Raw genomic sequence first — 18,959 nt, 5'->3', positions numbered from 1 at the left:
TCCAATCCCTCCAACTTCCAAATGAACAACATGGTTCACCTTTTCCCTTTGCATTTGAATAGATATTACCATAACCTTTGCCGCTACTGTAAAAGTTCGATTGTCACCATTATCAGTCTTCATTATTCAATAACCCAACTGTTTCTAAGGGTCCTGTTGCAACTATTGTGACAAAAGTTCTGGTATCTTGACTTAGGTTTTGTCATTTCCAACTCCCTACCTTAAAATTTTCATATAAATTTCGCAAGTGTCTTAAGAGTAAGGTATAACATTATGGAATGAGTAGTGAGATTAAATTTTATATTAGGATAAAGAGTTGAAAAAAATGGGATCTACTGAAGCCTAGCTAGGTGTGAACAAGTTATGTGAATAGGCTTCGTGAGGCTCCACTCAGTCTTATTAGTCAAGCATTTATCAAGTAGGTTGTCTGTTTCCTTAGCAATTCCAATCACCTAGTCACAAACCAAATCAAATAATCAATCAATATTATATTTTTCCTCTAATGTTTACTACTAATATTTTAAACTCCAAATCAAATCCACCAATGACTCATAGTAACAAATCTATTTCATTTCCATGATTTGAAACTTAACCTTCTCTTACCCTAAAGAATTTTGTTACCCACAATCTCTGCCAATTCTTAGGGTGATAGCTATTACTATTAACTCCAATCGCGCAAGTGTTATAAACACAGTTTGTTACTAGTACAAAAAAGCAATAGCATCTTAAATTCACTATAACCAACCAACCCACCAAAAAAAATTAAAGATAGTGTTTTATGAACTAAACAAACAGAAAAGTACTATAAATAACTCAAAAAACAAAAAAGGCATAACAAACAGACCATGTCAAAGATACCCACCTCCATTGTAAGTTGTAACAATCTTGGTGTACCTAAAAAACACACTCAATTAGTCAAATTATGATTTTTCATATTAAACAAACCAAAGGTCGGTGCAGTTTAAGCAATATGCTCATCCTGCGCACTTTAGCAAATGGAATAATAATAATAATAATAAAAAGAAAAACAGAGCAACCCATGTTAGTTAATTAAAAAAACAAAAACAAAAACAAAACTGACCGTTGACATTGTCTGTTTTAATGTTTATTTTATATGTTTTTTGGCCAGGGATTAGCGTTACGGTTTCAATCAATAAGATCTTGCACGTATTTTCAAGATCCGCAAATTCAGCTAAAAAGAATGAATTCTTTGAATCATAATAATATATAAATGTATTTCCAAATTCGGTCATAAAGTTTTTGATTGAATACTGAATGAGTGAAACATAATTTGAAATTGGAAGGACCAAAGTGAAATTCAGAGAAATATCCTATCTGGGTTGACGGATTTATCAAGTATTAGTGGCAGTACAATAAGTTTCCTTTTCTGTTCTGTTTGGATCAGAGGAAAATTCTGATCGAAAGTGTGAAAAGAAAACTTGAAATCGGGAGTATCAGAGTGAAATTGAGATCATTTCTGCGTCTGGGTTTTGAATAGTTTTTGAAGTTATGTAGAAAGAGATTGGCATTTAGATCAATCAGTGAAAAGCTTTTGGTCCAGTTTTGTTTGAAGAAACAGAGTGACTTGTGGAAAAATTTCAGGGGATTCTAAAAAAATTGAGCTGCTCGGGAAAGTTTGAGCTGAAAGATAATTGAAAGGTGTGGAATTTCAGAGTGAAAATCAATCCAAGATGAGTGGGAAAGAGGGGGTGAAGCTTGAAGACGATCAGGTCGCTGAATTACAAGACATTTTTCGATCATTTGATTGTAATAAGGATGGGAGTTTGACACAACTTGAGCTCGGATCACTGATCCGATCACTAGGCCTTAATCCTAGCCCGGCGCAGCTGGAGGCATTGATTCAAAAGGCGGATAAGAACAGCAATGGATTGATCGAGTTTTCGGAATTTTTGGAGCTTGTGGAGCCGGATCTTTTACCTGCCAAAAGTCCCTATACAGAGGAGCAGTTGAAACAGATATTTAAGATGTTTGATAGGGATGGAAATGGATATATCACGGCGGCAGAGTTGGCACATTCGATGGCAAAGTTGGGGCATGCGCTTACTGTGGAGGAGTTGACTGGGATGATCAAGGAGGCGGATACAGATGGCGATGGATGTATCAATTTTCAAGAGTTTGCTAAGGCAATTACTTCTGCTGCATTTGATAATTCTTTGGGTTGAAGGTATTGGAATTGTGGTGTTAGTCTTTGTTCTGCCTTTTCCCTTTGATTTTTCATATGTTTGGATGCTGAGGAATTGATGGAAATATAATTGAAAGGTAGAAATTTTGAATCTTGTGGCCAAGTTTAGTGATGCTGCTTGATGTTTTTGGGTTCTAAGCATTGACAAATTTAAAGGTTTAATTTTGTTTTGTATTCTTTTCATACATTTGCTCTGCTTCTAAACAGGACATCTTTGTGTTGTTTATCATGTTCTATGTGGTCCATAGTTTAAAGCCATCTGTTGCCTTTAAATGAAGATGGTTGTGGTGGAGAGTGATTGTGAGTGCAGTTGCTTTGGATTGATGCTTGTATGACTGATTTTTCTAATAATTGATGTTAATTTAGTAATGAATATTCCCTGGTCTATTAGAGATAGCTTGGTGCACATTATAAAGTTCAAATTCCATTTCTATCAATAAATAACAATGCTGATTATTTATAAATTCAGGAAACTCTAAGTAATGAAATTATCTTCCTAAAATTATGTTGTTTAATTATTTTCTTATTCAAGTGCACAAAACTTCAGCAGATCAGGGAACATCTGAGCTGTCTTGTAACTAGGAAACCATATGTGGAAACTAGACAAGCCCTAAACTGAAAAGGAATGATTATAGTTCAAGGAGGGAGGTACCAATGTAGGTAGATTATCAGCTTCCAAGATTATCTGAACCAATTACCTTGGCTGCTCTTACAATTAATGAGCTTGAAAATGTAGGACTTCTTTGGATATGTTTCTCTAGTAGTTGTTTTATTGATATTGTTATTATTATTATTTTTTTTTTTTTTTTTGGATCCCTATGGCTGTCATCTGGTTGCTTCAAATTTGCATGTTGGTTTAAGTAATCTTTTTGTTCTTTTTTCTTTTTGGGTGAGAGAGAGAGAGAGCAACAACAACAACAACCATGCCTTAGTACCAAAAGTTTTGGGGTCGGCTACAGATCCTAAATAGATTAGTTAGGATGTTGTTGTAGAGAGAGTGAGGAGTAAGAAAATATATGACACTTTGAGCTTACATCGATATTTTTTCTTGTTGGGAAACATGAATCTTGGTTTTGGACTTCATTAGAAATTTAGAATAGCAAGACATGCCTTCTACACTAACTCTAAATTAAAGTCATGGCACTTAGATATCTGATACTATTTTCATACTCTCTGTAGGGAATAGGCATGCCCTGAGCTAACAGGAGTGATCAAGGAGGTCCACACGGACCACACCAATGGAGGCAAATATGGATTGTGCAATTTGATTTTACAAAATGCATGTGTTTGTGGTTGAGGCTGTGACTTTACATGTATGTGTTTGTGCTCACACATATAAGTGTAGTTCACTGGGGTTCTATTAGATATATCTCTATATGTCGACAACAGAGGAACTTGTAGAAATTGGGAATTTTTCTGTGGCTGCTGGGAGCTGATTTAGGTTGAGTCACACGCTCCTCTTCTCCTCTTTCTCTATACACGAGTATATAGAGGATTACAAGATTGCGATTAGCATGTCTTTTTTTGCAGATAAGGAAGAACCTCACTTCTCTTTCCATTTTCTTTTTTGTGTCAAATTGTAACAATCATACGTACGTACATATGTGCATGTTGCAGTGTATATGATTCTGTGGACTTTTAATTTTAGAATTAAATTTCAGCTAAAAATTGCAAGTTTCTCAACATATATAGGTATCTGTTATCTATAATTCCATTATTTCCTCTTTTGGATTACTTAATTAACTTAGAGTATTAAGTGGTTCTTATCAGTTATTAGGCTCTATCAATTAAAATTAATTTTAATGAATTAAAACACTACTCTTCTTGGTATGGATTGTATGATGTTTTTGCAGTGGTTTCAAATTAAACCCTAAAGTTTAAAATTTTCAATTAAACCCAATATCTTTTTTAAAATGTTTCAATTCATCCCCTTAATAAGTCACTATTATTTTTATGGTTTTATTTTGATATTTATCCTAGCATTACTAAGTAGCTCATGAACTACTACGTACTCTCTATCCTCATTCCTTTTCAACTTTCTCATCTTTTACAATCTTTGTTTGCAAATTTTGTTGTCAAATATAAAAACTGGTTTGAGTATGGAAAAAAAATGTAGTTGTGATTTTATTTTGACACTTTTTACCAGGTTTGTAGTTTTTTTTTTTTTTTGGCACTATATATCCACGTTTAAGGAATGATAAGGGATTAGTCTTGCTACAATTTCTGTTGTGTGAGTGCAACTCATTTTATGTGGAAATCTACGTACTGTGAACTTCCAAAGTCAGTTTGCTCTCTATTTTGGAACTTAGGACAGGGATAAAATGAAATAATTTCTATGGTAGGTTTAAAGTGGCTTTATTCTATACGGTTTTTGTTTCAACCAAAGTTAAATTCTAATTTCGGTGTTGTTTGTTTGCCCCTTGAAGCTTGGATGGGAGAAAAATCTAAATTGGGATTAATTCATTGGACAAAAAAGATTAAACCAATTATATGTTATATTGTTCGTGGTTGATGTGTGCTCTATAATTTGGTCAACACTTCTTAGCCTAATATACTAAGAATGAAAAAACCACACAAAAAAAAAAAAAGAAAAAAAATTATGATGATGATGATTATTACTCTCACTACAGACTTTTGTTGTTGAGGAAGTAAATTGAAACATCTTAATCATACCTTCTTTACTTTATCTTTATGCACTGGTTATCTTAGTAGTTTATAATTTAGACTTAGCTTTTACAAGATTAGCAGCTTGTTGTAAGTTTAGGTTCCTCTTTCCGTGAGGTGGGTAGTGAATTGCTAAAGGGTGAGTAAAATCTTCTTCATAATATCCTACTACTCTATAATTATATATCAAAATTACTGTTGTGGTGGGTAGTTGTTTTGGAGTAAGCGGGTGACTTGCATGGTGATATAAGGTGGTTTACTTTTCATTATTGGGAGTGTTGATTGTTATTTCTTCAAAATGTGTTCTTAGTTGGCTATAGATTGAATTTTTATTTTGTGCTTGTTTTATGTCTTTCATGGAAAATATGATTTGTAAAAGTGGCCCAAAGGCCATTTGGCAATAATTGAGAAGCAAGAGATACATACTTGTGGTTCCAAAAGCTATGCCCAAAAGGTGGATCTCCTTGTAAGAATTAAAATTTATATATTAGTAACATACCAAAAAATAATCAAACTTAAATTATTTTGCGTTTTAAAGTAGAAGTAAATGTGTTTCAACACTGTCGCTCTATTTTTCTAAATGTAATGACATTGTTGTTGGAAAAAAATAATGGAAAGCCAGTAGACATGACAAATAATAAGTGATTTTTTTTTCCTTTTTTTGTTGTGCTGGACTAATAAGTAAATAATAAGATGCGCATTGTTGGGTTCTAAGACTTTAGGTTTAAATGTATTAGAATTTCATTTTGTAATATTGGCAAACCATGATCAAAATGTTTAATCTTGTTTTGAAACTTGCTCAAAGTATGTTTATGTGTAAAGTTGGAATCGAATGTACTACAGGATTTACTATGTAAATCTACCTGGCTCGATCGATCGAGAATTAGACTCGATCGATCGAAGCTCGTTTAGATTTTTTTTCTACAGAATTTTCCAACTCAGCCCAAGTCTGTTTGACGTGTAGGATTTTATATTTTGCCTTAAGTATAAAAGGAAAAACCCTAGCCACGTTTTATAGTTGTTGTTTATGTTGTGTATGTGACTCTTGTGAGATCTAGAGGTGTTTGTCTTCATATATACTTAGGGTTATCAAGAATCAAGATTATGTCAAGAACTTGATGATCAGTTTGGTTGTTGCATAAAGAGCTTAAAGATACACAAGCGGGAGTGCTTGTACTTGCTGTGAATCTAAGAAAAAAGTAGTCCATGGACTCGAAGCTATCACGTGGTCGTGGTAGTAAGTTTCCTACTCGAGGTAGCAATAGGATGTTAGTGGTCTAAGTCGCTATTGTGTAAACTTCAATTCTTTCATAGTGGATCTGTTTTACCTTGAGGATAGCTAAATTAAATCCTCCCAGGTTTTTTACTGGTTTGATTTTCCGGGATTATCATATTATTGTGTTATTTGTTTTCCACATTTTACAATGATATGATATATTTGTGTTAACTTAGATTTGAATAATTTGACTAAGTAATCACTTGGCTCATTGACTGGGTTAATCTGGTTGTGTTTTAAGGGGTCTAAAAATGTAAACACGTAACTTTTCATTTTAGGGTTAATAATATGGTGCTAGACCCCTAAGGACATTAGTTGTGGCCTTCTTCTTCTTCTTTTAATTAAAAAGTGCCAGCATAAGCCCTGAAATCCGCCGGTACAAGTCTTCAAAGCTGTTGGTCAGGACTATCCTGACACAAGTAAAAGTGTCGGAACAGGGTCTGAAAAGCGCAGGACCTATCCCAACGCTTTTGAAAAGTGTTGGTACATGTCCGGTGACCCTATACAGACTGTCACTGTGAGATGGTTTAAAGCGCAGGGAAAAAAAGTGCCAAGATAGGCATTTTTGGCCTATTCTGGCACTTTTTGGGGCTATCCCAGCACTTTTGCAAACACTACAATAGGACAATTTAGCTAGATGAAGAAAATTCTAAATAATATCTAGCATGAAAAACCATCATGCTCTCCCAATGCTTTATATATAAACATATATAATAAAGATTCATTGATTCAATGTGTCATTGAATGAGAATAGTTAATATACCTTTAATGAGAATAATGACACATTAAATCAATGAACATTATAATGTATCATTGATTTCATTAAAGGTACATTAATTATTCTCATTTAATGACACATTACTTATTAAAGATACATTAATTATTTTCATTCAATGACACATTAAAGAGTTCTAAGGTAATTATACATGATAATAAATGTATTTATCCCTTTAAAACATGGTAATTAATTAGTAATACTTTGACTCAAATGCAAAGTTTGGTGAGGTGGAAGGCTAAATGAAGAAAATTTAAAAGAATATTCTAAAAAATATCTGACATGGTAAAACTCATGCTCTCGCAAATGAAGTTTCTGCTTTATATATAAACATTTACAATAAAGGTTCATTAATTCAATGTGTCATTGAATGAGAATAATTAATGTACTTTTGATGAAAATAATGACACATTAGTTCAATGAACATTATAATGTATCATTGATTTAATGTGTCATTGAATGAGAATAATTAATGTACCTTGAATGAAAATAATGACACATTAAATAAAGGGAAATGCCAACGGATGCCCTTGGGGCAATGGTTAATAATCTATTTAAAGAAAGTTTTTATGGGAAAAGAAAGAAAAAAAAAAGTAATTAATATTTTACAAATTTTTCTATTTCTTATAAAAGTGATATCAAAACTTTCCTAAAATGGATTGTTAGCCATTGCCCTACTAAAAGCAGCCATTAGCATGACCCTTAAATAAATGAACATTATAACGTATCACTAATTTTATTAAAGGTACATTAACTATTCTCATTCAATAACACATTACTCATTAAAGGTACATTAATTATTTTCATTCAATGACACATTAAAAAGTTCTAAGGTAATTAATACATTATAATAAATGCATTCATCCCTTTAAAACATGGTAATTAATTAGTAATACTTTGACATAAATTCAAAGTTTGATGAGGTGGAAGGCTAAATAAAGAAAATTCTAAAGAATATCTGGCATGATAAAACATCATGCTCTCCCAAATCAAGTTTCTGCTTTATATATAAACATATATAATAAAGCTTCATTGATTCAATGTGTCATTGAATGAGAATAATGACACATTAAATCAATGAACATTATAATGTATAATTGATTTCATTAAAGGTACATTAATTATTCTCATTTAATGACACATTACTTATTAAAGATACATTAATTATTTTCATTCAATGACACATTAAAGAGTTTTAAGGTAATTAATACATGATAATAAATGCATTTATCCCTTTAAAACATGGTAATTAATTGGCGAAACTACAATATTGATCTCTCAAGTTTACCCTATGTGCGTAATTGGTCCCTCAAGTTTTAAGCGAGCACAATTAAACTCTCAAATTTTAAAACTGTGTTTTATTAGTCCTTTTACTAACTGTCGTTATTGATGCTACTTACGTGGTTAACGGAACAATGACTTGACATTCTTTTTAATGATGTGGCATTTTTTATTAATAAAAATTACAAAATAAATTTACACGTAAGAAAAAACTAGTATTTGCAACTGATTCACAAACCCACCCACAAGAGAAGGGGACACTGATTGCTGCCGACGACAACCCAAGAACAAAACCAAAATTAAAAAACTCTATAATTTCTTTTTCCCCAGAGAAGGTCATCACCTCAAAATTCACAAACCCAATAAACAGTTATAACAAGAAGTCCCAATTCTTTATAGATGATAGGATGAGAGAATGGTTTCATGACACAAAAACAATAAGAAAGAAACGGGATCAAAGGATTTTGTTATGGTAGAAACATCATCGTCCAAGACAGCAGGTTTGGATGCTCCACTTCATGCGATTGGATTCGAGATTGAAGACCGGTCTACTTAAAAAGTCACCAGCCGCCTTCCTATTGCACTGTGCACACAAATGTTGTAAGGTTTGTTCAAACACAATCAAACGCAGTTGAGATCATAAAGACACTTTTAAAACTATTGTTCATGTTAGAAATACACAACAGGTCAGAAGCATACTTGGCTTGAGTAATATAAAGACCATCTGTGGAATGAGTAATTTCAAGACCCAAGAAATAGCTGAGATGTCCAAGATCTTTCATCTTAAACTGCTGACTGAGAAAATCCTTGAGTTCTTGAATGCCACTGAGGTCATCACCAGTTATGATCATATCATCCACATATAGAAGAAGCAAAATGGTGCCTTTATCAGTACGACAAAGAAATAAGGCAGAATCATACGGACTGGCAGTGTAACCCAAGCGAAATATAGTGGAGCTGAACTTGGCAAACCAAGCTCGTGGGGCTTGTTTAAGACCATAAAGTGCACGTCAAAGATGACAAATCTTGTTTGATTCAACAGAGAGACCAGGAGGAGGTTGCATATCTTGTTTAAGACCATAAAGTGCACGTCAAAGATGACAAATCTTGTTTGATTCAACAAAGAGACCAGGAGGAGGTTGCATATAGACTTTTTCACTCAGATCCCCATTAAGGAAAGCATTTTTAACATCTATCTGAAAAAGATCGCATTTACTTGCAGTAGCAACAGCTAAGAGAGCACGAACAGATGAGATATGAGCAACTAGAGCAAAAGTCTCTTCATAATCAATCCCATACTCCTGTGTAAAACCTTTGGCAACAAGACGAGCCTTGTAGCACTCAACAGATCCATCAGAGCGAGTCTTGATCTTATAGATCTACTTACAACCAACCACAGACTGTCCAGGAGGGAGAGTAACCAGATCCCAAGTATGGTTTTTGGTTAATGCATCAAGTTCCTCTTTCATTGCAATCTGCCATAAAGGGTCAGTAGAGGCCTCACGATAGGTTTGAGGCTCGTGAAGTGTAGCAAGGGCAGTGTAACAATGATAGTCAAGTAAATGTGTAGGAATGGATCTTAGCCGGGTTGAGTGGCAAGGTGGAATGTCTTGTGGAGGATCTTCAGGCAGAGCAGGAGCGGGGGACCCAGGCTCAAGGTGGGGTAGCTCGTCATCAACTTGTTCATCTTCAACCTGTCTAGGAGAAGCATCAAAAATATCTAGAGAGAAGTCCAAAGGAGGATCAAAAGTATTTGTAGAAGGAACAAGAGACTCATCTGGAAAGATTTCTAAAACAGAGGAGTTAGTCAAGGAAGAATGAAAGTGAGAGAGTTTAACAAACAATCGGTGTTCCCAAAAGACAACATTACGAGAAACACGAAGACGATGAGAGACAGGATCATAACACCTATACCCCTTTTGAGTTTCGCCATAACCAAGGAAACAACAAAGTCTAGATCGAGGCTCAAGTTTGTTATGCTCATGAGGCTGAAGAAGAACGAAACAAGCAGATCCAAATGAGCGAAGTTGATGATAGTCAGGGGGTGACCCAAAGAGACGCTCATACGGAGTCTGATTATGGATGACAGCACTTGGAATGCGATTAATCGCATGAACAGCATGAAGAACAGCTTCACCCCAAAATGGGGCAGGAACTTTGGCAGAAAGAAGAAGAGCACGAACAGTGTCAAGAATATGACGAAATTTTCTTTCGGCTCGACCATTTTGCTGAGAGGTACCTGGGCAAGTTAGATGATGTACAATGCCATAGGAATGTAACAGAGCTTGAAACACATATTGAGTATATTCAAGAGCATTATCAGATCGAAAAGTTTTGATACGTTTGGAGAATTGTGTTTCAACCATTTTTACAAAGTTGCTATATATTGGTAAAATTTCATAACGAGATTTCATAGGAAAGATCCAACTATAACGAGAATAATCATCAATAAAAACAACAAAATATCGAGATCCACCAATACTAGCAACAGGAGAAGGTCCCCAAACATCAGAATGAATTAACTCAAAAATAATAGTAGAAATAGATTCACTGTTATTAAAAGGCAAAGCTGGCTGTTTTCCTAACTGACATGAAGTACAATCAAAATTGTCTTTGGACATAGAACCCAATAGACCCTTAGACGCTAACTGTTGTACCCAAGAAGATGGTGCATGACCAAGACGAGAATTAGGGATGGCAACGGGCCGGGTTCGGGTCGGGTTTTTGCATACTCGAGCCCGACCCGCGGGCCAAGACCCGCAACTCGGACTCGGCCAGATTATTAATCGGGTTTATTAAGCCCATTCAAGGCATTATTAGGCAGCCAATTCAAGCCCATTAAGATTTTTGGCATATGCAACCAAATCAATCCAAATTATAAGTTAATCATAAATCACCTGTTAATTTAATTATACATCTATAAATCAATAAATTATAACTAAAATCACCAACTAAACATAAAAATAAAATAAATCCAATAAGTCCAAGAACTAAGTATCACAAGTCAAACAAGTTCATGAAATTAAAAAATAAAAAAGTTACAAAACAAATCCCACAAGTGTAAGAAATTACAAAATGTCTTATCCTCCACAAACCAACAAATTAAAAAGGCTAAAAAATTACAAAATGCTAAAAAGGCTTAGAATAATTACAAACCAACAAATTAATCCAACAAATTTTTGTCTGTGTTTGTCTTCCATCTCCGTTTTAGGATCTGCATTCCCAACAAACACAAAAAACAAACAATTTCTTCCATTAAACAAACTATGCAGAAATGAAGAAGACACCAAAGTTATCACATGAAACAAAGTCACAAAACCCTATGACATTGACCCTTTGAAACACTTTCTTGCTCCTCAAAGCAACAACAATTCATGTAAATTACTAAATTTTAGCTCCAAAAGTAAATAACACCAAAAAGCAACCAAACCCAATCCAAACCCAAACCCAATCCAACCATGTTCAGCAAAAAATATTAATCCAAACCCACACAAGTGGGTCATTATGGAATCCCAGTTTCAACAGGATTTGGAAGTAAAATGGAGAGTGAATATTAACCATTAACCACCCAATTGTCTGCCTGCATAGGGGATGCATATTCAGAGCATTGACATTTCTATGTTAATAACAGTATTAATCAAAACAAAAAGAACAAAATAGAACAAAAATTTGATTCGGCTTCCTTACCTTATGCGAAGAAAGAATGGATTTAATTGGAATCCCAAAACCACAAGCAGCCTCAGTCCACACTAACCAACACAAATCTGTACAGAGAAAACAACAGAGACAAGAACCGGTTAAACAACATGTCTACAATTTCAAATCATCAAAACCCCATTTTTAAAAAATCCAAACCCTATTGAACTCCAAGCTGATTAAAAAAAAAAAAAAAAACCCAGTTCATATTATTATTTATTTTGAACTCCCATAAACTTAAAATTAGAAATACAAAAACAATGAAGCTGAACTAGATATAAAGTTGAGAGCTTTTTTTCTCCCTAGGCTTCAAGATACAGAAAAAAGGATCAAAATTTTCTCGTTTATTTTATTTTTATTAACTTATTTTCCCTCACCAATATTAAAAACAAGAATTAACATATAAACCCTACGTCCGAACAAGAATTAACAGTAAAGGTAACATTTTTATTGAGAAACTTTGAAAATAACAGAGAGGAATAGAAAAATGCGGAGAGGGAGTACCTGTTGGGTTCTTTTTTCTGCACTTGTTCAGGCTCTAGAGAGCGCACAGACAGAATTACAACCACAACAACAACAACAACAACATTATAACAACAACAACCAAAAAAAAAAAAAAAAAGAAGGAAAATGAAAGCACAAACCTGATGGAGATCAAAACAGAGCAACTGAGCAAAATGAGCTGTCGGTCAACAACAACAACAACATTACAACAACAAAAATTAAAAAAATAAAAAAATAAAGAACCGGTGACTGGTGAGAGCACAAACTTGTTGGTCGACGGTAAAAAAAAAAGAGCCGGTGACTAGAGACGAGTTGCCGAGTGAGGGAGAGTCGGACCTGTTGGTCGACGGTCAACAACATTACAACAACAAAAAACAAAAAAAAACAAAAAAAAAAAAAAGAACCGATGACACAAACCTGGAGATGAGCTGCGGAGTGAGGGAGAGCCAGTGACTAGAGATGGGCTGCGGAGTAAGAGAGAGCCGGTCAAAGTGAGGGAGAGCTGAGTGCTGGAGGCTGAGTAATTTGGGGATTACCGGGTTAGGGATTTAGGGTTAGAATTATAGGTTTATATATATAGAGGGTATTTTAGTAAATTAGGGTACCGGGTTTTAAACAGGTCGGGTTTCAGATTTTTTGATAAATTCCGGACCCGCTTCGGGTTTTTTTTTAAAGACCTATACTCGACCCTATTCCTAATCGGACCGAGTAAAACCCGGCCCATTAGGGTCGGGCCGGACCGGGTACCCGCGGATCAGGCCGAAATTGCCATCCCTAACGAGAATGCCAAAGTGCAAGAGAAGATAAGGAAGAAACTGCAGCAGCAACAGAAACAGGAGCAACAGGTTGAAGATGAAGATTATCCACGGGAAACATACGCCCAACTCTAGGACCGGTCCCAAGCTCCTGCCCTGTCCTCGGATCCTGCACAATACACCTAGAATAGTCAAAAATAAGGCGATAACCTAGTTCAGCTAATTGTCCCACAGAGCACAAATTATAGGATAGGTCAGGTACATGGAAGACTCCAGGAACAGAAAGGTTAGAGGTTGAAAAGAAACCTAGACTATTCCCATGCATGGTGGAACCATCAACTATATGAATATTTAGAGGATGTAGTGCAGGGTCAAGTTTAGAGAATAAGGACGAGTGAGATGTCATGTGATTGCAGCAGTCAGAATCAAAAAGCCAAGTTTGAGACTTACCGGGTAGAACAGATAGGGCAGTGGAAAGAGATGCATTACCAACCATACGAACAGCGTGAGCTATAATCTCCTGTAGTTCAGTGGGGGAGAGGTTGATAGTGGATCCAGAAGACTGGGACTCAGCCGAGGTGGAAGCCATTGGCAGAGTAGGCTCAGTATTAGCAACAACAGCAGTAGATTTGTTGCAACGGTAACAAGTCTCAATGGTGTGTCCAGAACACTTGCAATAGTTGCAGACCTTTTTGTTGGTCTGCTTGCGGCGATTGCTAGAGCTAGAGGAATCACCTGATTGCTGAGGTTGCTCTATGAGTGGAGTAGATGGAGTAATAGCCAAAACATTGAGCTTATTCTGGGCTTGAAGGGTTGCAAGACGAGCTTCTTCTCTAACCAACTCATTCACAGCAGTATCAAGAGAGGGAGCAGGACTGCGATTTAGAAGCTGACCTCGAATGGGCTCAAAGTCCTTGTGAAGTGACATCAAGAATTCATAGAGGCGAAATTCATCTCTGATAGAAGCATATTGCTAAGCATCCTTTGAGCATGCCCAAGTTGGATCAGAAAGGTCAATTTGGTCCCAAATGAAGCGAAGCTGATCATAATAGTCATTGATGGATTGCCTTGGTTCTTGCCTGAGTTGATGCAATTCAACCACTAACTGATATTTCATGGATCCATGAGTAGTGGAGTACCTTTTGGCCAACATATCCCATGCAGATTTTGCATCATCAAAGCTGCCCAACAGATTGGAAATAGAAGGAATGGAAGTGTTCCGAATCCATGTGAGGATCATGTGGTTATGACTATCCCATTCAATCATGCGACCAAGAAAGGCAGCATCTTCTTCACTTGCTCCCTTGACAGGAATATTGATTGCACCAGTACAATAATGCCAGAGCATGCGACCCTTAAGAAAACTGCGCATAGCTTAAGACCAAAATAAGTAATTTTTATTCCCCTCCAAAACAATATTAATGGGGCGAGGAACAAAAATATCCTTTTTATCCATTTAGAGACACAAAATGTAAAAACAGACTGCAAAAATGAAATCTACGCAAAAAACTGGGTAAGGAGAACCTGGATTGAAAAAGTCAACCCCGGAGAAAAGTCAATGATCAACGGTCAATGGCTCAGTCAAAGTCAACGGTCAACCTGAAAAGTCAACGGTAAAAAACCCCCAAGTCAAAAGATGACGTCAACGGATGACGCAAGCAAGTGACGTCAGCAACAGCGCAACTAGGGCTGACGTCAGCGATACTGTTGAGGCGCGTGAGGCACGTGTGGGCGCATGACGGCGCGTGTGGGCGCGTGGAGGCGCGTGAAAAGAAGCTGCGGCGCGTGGGAGCGCGTGTGGCGCGTGATCAGCAGAACAACAACTTTGAACGGCACGTGGAGGCACGTGCAATCTCCGATGGCGTCGAGGCTTCCACGAGTGTGTAGATCGGCGCAGGACGATTTCAGTAGTACCTTTAAAAACATAATCGGAGCAATATTTGCAGCGGTGATGCAAAGAGCAGTGGTTTGTGCAGTGTGAAACTCCTTAACGACGACGGTTGCAGGTCCGAAACCCAAGGACGACGGCTGGATTACGTCGGAAGTTTAACGGCAAGAGGCTGTGGCGGCAGTTGTGATGGCGGAAGCGTTGTTAAAAAGGAAGTCACACTAATGAAGACAAGACTGCTAAGAAAAGATCAGAGCAGTGGCTCTGATACCATGTTAGAAATACAGAATGATTGTATTGTATTTCATGAATTAAAGAATATACATCAATGCCTTTATATAGGAGGCATATGTGTGCAGTACAAGTAAGTGTACTATACAAGTAACCTAACTGGGCCTAAGGCCCATAACATAATATACATTAACAGTTCACACTTCCATTGTAGAGATCGAAGACCAAGATGGCATGTTTAGCGGCAGGGACAGGGGTCGTTGGTTGTTCTCATACAGTATGAGAAGGATGCTCGTTGTCTTTGAGATCAAAGACTTTGTTTTTTCCAAAGGTATCAGTGGTACGGATGGGTAAGGCTAAGGGTTTGTCAGTGAAAGCGAAGGCAGTGGAGCCGAAATTCAAAGGGACGCAGAGGAGAGAGAAGCATCTGACGGAGATGATAGAGAAGAAGCTGAATGAATCGTTAGTGAAAAAGTTGTCGGAATCTAAAGAAGCTTTGACAGAGAAACGTAGAGGACAAGAGGGACAAGGAGAATGAGAAATTGAGGATTTGTGAGAGGAAGTGAATGCGGAGAGAGAAGAGGAATGAAAAATTGATGGGATCAAAGCTAAGGGCGAGATGCACAGAGAAGAGGTTTCTGCCATTAGAGAGAAAAGGACAGAGATTCCTTGTAGAGAGAAAAATGAAATCACAGAATCAGAGAGGAAAGAAAGTAAAAGAAGGGGAAGATTGGGAAAGGTGAAAAACTACAAATAAATTAAAATATTGAAGAAAGGAAAAAAAAAATTAATAGCAAAATGTTGGTTTAGCAAAAGGACTGACGGCAAGACTAATACAAGTCAATTACTAATGAATCAATAATTTGCGTCAATCAATCATTTTTATTTTATTTTTCAATGTTGTCGCTTTCTCAGCTTGCTAAACTAGTATTTTAGTTTGTAATTTTTATAAATAAAAAAATGCCACATCATTAAAATAAATAAATAAATGCCAAGTCATTGTTTTGTTAGTCACCACTAACGGCAATTAGTAAAATGACTAATACAACTTAGTTTTAAAACTTGAGAGAGTAATTGTGTTCGCTTGAAACTTTAGGGACCAACGTTGTAGTTTTGCCTAATTAATTAGTAATACTTTGATATAAATGCAAAGTTTGGTGAGGTGGAAGGCTAAATGAAGAAAATTCTAAAGAAAATTCTAAAAAATATTTGACATGATAAAACTCATGCTTTGAGAAATGAAGTTTCTGCTTTATATATAAACATATACAATAAAGGTTCATTGATTCAATGTGCCATTGAATGAGAATAATTAATGTACCTTTAATGAGAATAATGACACATTAATTCAATGAACATTATAATGTATCATTGATTTAATGTATCATTGAATGAGAATAATTGATGTACCTTTAATGAAAATAATGACACATTAAATAAAGGGAAATGCTAACGTATGTCTTTAGGGTAATGGTTAATAATTTATTTAAAGAAAGTTTTTATGGGAAAAGAAAAAAAAATTAATTAATTTTTTGATAACTTTTTTCATTTCTCATAAAAGTAATATCAAAACTTTCCTAAAATGGATTGTTAGCCATTAAACTACTAAGGGCACCCATTAGCATGACCCTTAAATAAATGAACATTATAACGTATCACTAATTCTATTAAAGGTACATTAATTATTCTCATTCAATAACACATTATTCATTAAAGGTACACTAAATATTCTCATTCAATGACAAATTACTCATTAAAGGTACATTAATTATTTTCATTCAATGACACATTAAAGAGTTCTGATGTAATTAATACATTATAATAAATGCATTTATCCCTTTAAAACATGGTAATTAATTAGTAATACTTTGACATAAATGCAAAGTTTGGTGAGATGGAAGGCTAAATAAAGAAAATTCTAAAGAATATCTGACATAATAAAACATCATGCTCTCGCAAATGAAGTTTCTACTTTATCTATAAACATATACAATAAAGGCTCATTGATTCAAAGTGTCATTGAATGAGAATAATTAATGTAATTTTATTGGAATAATGACACATCAAGTCGATGAACATTATAATATATCATTGATGAGAAATGCTAATGAATGCTCTTAGGATATTAATTAACAATCCATTTAAAGAGAGTTTTTATAGGAAAAGGAAAAAAAATTAATATTTTGACAGCTTTTTTTATTTCCTATAAAAGTGGTGTCAAAACTTTCCAAAAATGGATTATTAAACAATGCCCTAAGGGCACTCATTAGCATAACTCATCATTGATTTGATGTGTCATTGAATCAGAACAATTAATGTATCTATAATGAGAATAACGACACATTAAATCAATGAACATTATAACGTGACACTAATTTCATTAAAGGTACATTAATTATTCTCATTCAATGACACATTACTCATTAAATGTACACTAAATATTCTCATTCAATAACACATTACTCATTAAATGTACATTAATTATTCTCATTGAATAATACATTAAAAAGTTCTAAGGTAATTAATACATGATAATAAATGCATTTATCCCTTTAAAACATGGCAATTAATTAGTAATACTTTGACATAAATACAAAGTTTGGTGAGGTGGAAGGCTAAATGAAGAAAATTCTAAAGATGAATATCTAACATGATAAAAAATCACACTCTCCCAAATGAAGTTTCTACTTTATATATAAGAGTGATGTTAATGAATGCCGTTAGGGCATTAGTTAAGAATCCATTTTAGGAAAGTTTTGACATCACTTTTATAGGAAATGAAAAAAGCTGTCAAAATATTAATTGTTTTTTTTTTCTTTTCCCATAAAAACTTTCTTTAATTGAATTCTTAACTAATGTCCTACGACACTCATTAACATGACCCTATATATAAACATATATAATAAAAGTTCATTGATTCAATGTGTCATTGAATGAGAATAATTAAAGTACCTTTAATGAGAATAATGACACATTAAATCAATGAACATTGTAATGTATCACTGATTTATTAAAGATACATTAATTATTTTCATTCATTGACACATTATTCATTAAAGGTACATTAATTATTCTCATTCAATGACACATTAAAGAGTTCTAAGGTAATTAATACATGATAATAAAAGCATTTATCCCTTTAAAACATGGTAATTAATTAGTGATTCTTAGACATAAATGCAAAGTTTGGTGAGGTGGAAGGCTAAATGAAGAAAATTCTAAAGAATATTCTAAAAAATATCTGATATGATAAAACATCATGCTCTCCCAAATGAAGTTTCTGTTTTATATATAAAACATATATAATAATGGTTCATTGATTCAATGTGTCATTGAATGAGAATAATTAATGTACCTTTAATGATAGTAATGACACATCAAATCAATGACTATGGTAATGTATTGTTGATTTAATGTGTCATTGAATGAGAATAATTAATGTACATTTAATGAGTTTAATTAAAGGTAAATTAACTATGGATTGAGATTAGGTGATGTAATACCTAGGGTATTGCACCTGATGCAATTGTAATACATGGTTGAGATTCAAAGTTTCTTTTGAAACTTTCAATCTCAACCATTGAAAAAAAAAAGTTAAAAAAGTTAAAGTTAAAAAATGAAAGTGGTAAAAATTAATGTGAGAGGGGGTGGTGTAATTGCACCCGGTGCAATATTGCACTGGATCC

At 34.7% G+C, this 18,959-nt stretch overlaps 1 protein-coding gene across 2 annotated transcripts; it reads left to right on the top strand.

Moving 5' to 3' along the window:
- The first annotated feature begins 1,152 nt into the window (after nt 1–1,152).
- On the top strand, nt 1,153–3,882 carry LOC126699973 (probable calcium-binding protein CML18). 2 transcript variants are annotated; one of them, XR_007646950.1, is made up of 2 exons: nt 1,153–2,280; nt 3,383–3,882. XR_007646950.1 is itself a non-coding variant. In XM_050397952.1 (2 exons), exon 1 carries the CDS (start codon nt 1,692–1,694, stop codon nt 2,181–2,183), a length of 492 nt encoding a protein of 163 aa, XP_050253909.1. In that variant the 5' UTR covers nt 1,156–1,691; the 3' UTR covers nt 2,184–2,185; nt 3,383–3,882. The 2 variants fall into 2 exon arrangements, 1 of the variants encoding a protein (XP_050253909.1); XM_050397952.1 differs by having other exon boundaries at nt 1,156–2,185.
- Nucleotides 3,883–18,959: the final 15,077 nt, after the last annotated feature.

Source organism: Quercus robur, chromosome 9, assembly GCF_932294415.1.
Source record: "Quercus robur chromosome 9, dhQueRobu3.1, whole genome shotgun sequence".
Taxonomy (NCBI): Eukaryota; Viridiplantae; Streptophyta; class Magnoliopsida; order Fagales; family Fagaceae; genus Quercus; species Quercus robur.
Note: the sequence above shows the minus strand (reverse complement) of the source record. Positions and strands in the feature narration are given on the sequence as shown.

What these genes read in the sequence shown, in the direction of transcription:
- LOC126699973 (XM_050397952.1), top strand. Translation starts at nt 1,692, where the DNA reads ATGAGTGGGAAAGAGGGGGTGAAGCTTGAAGACGATCAGGTCGCTGAA.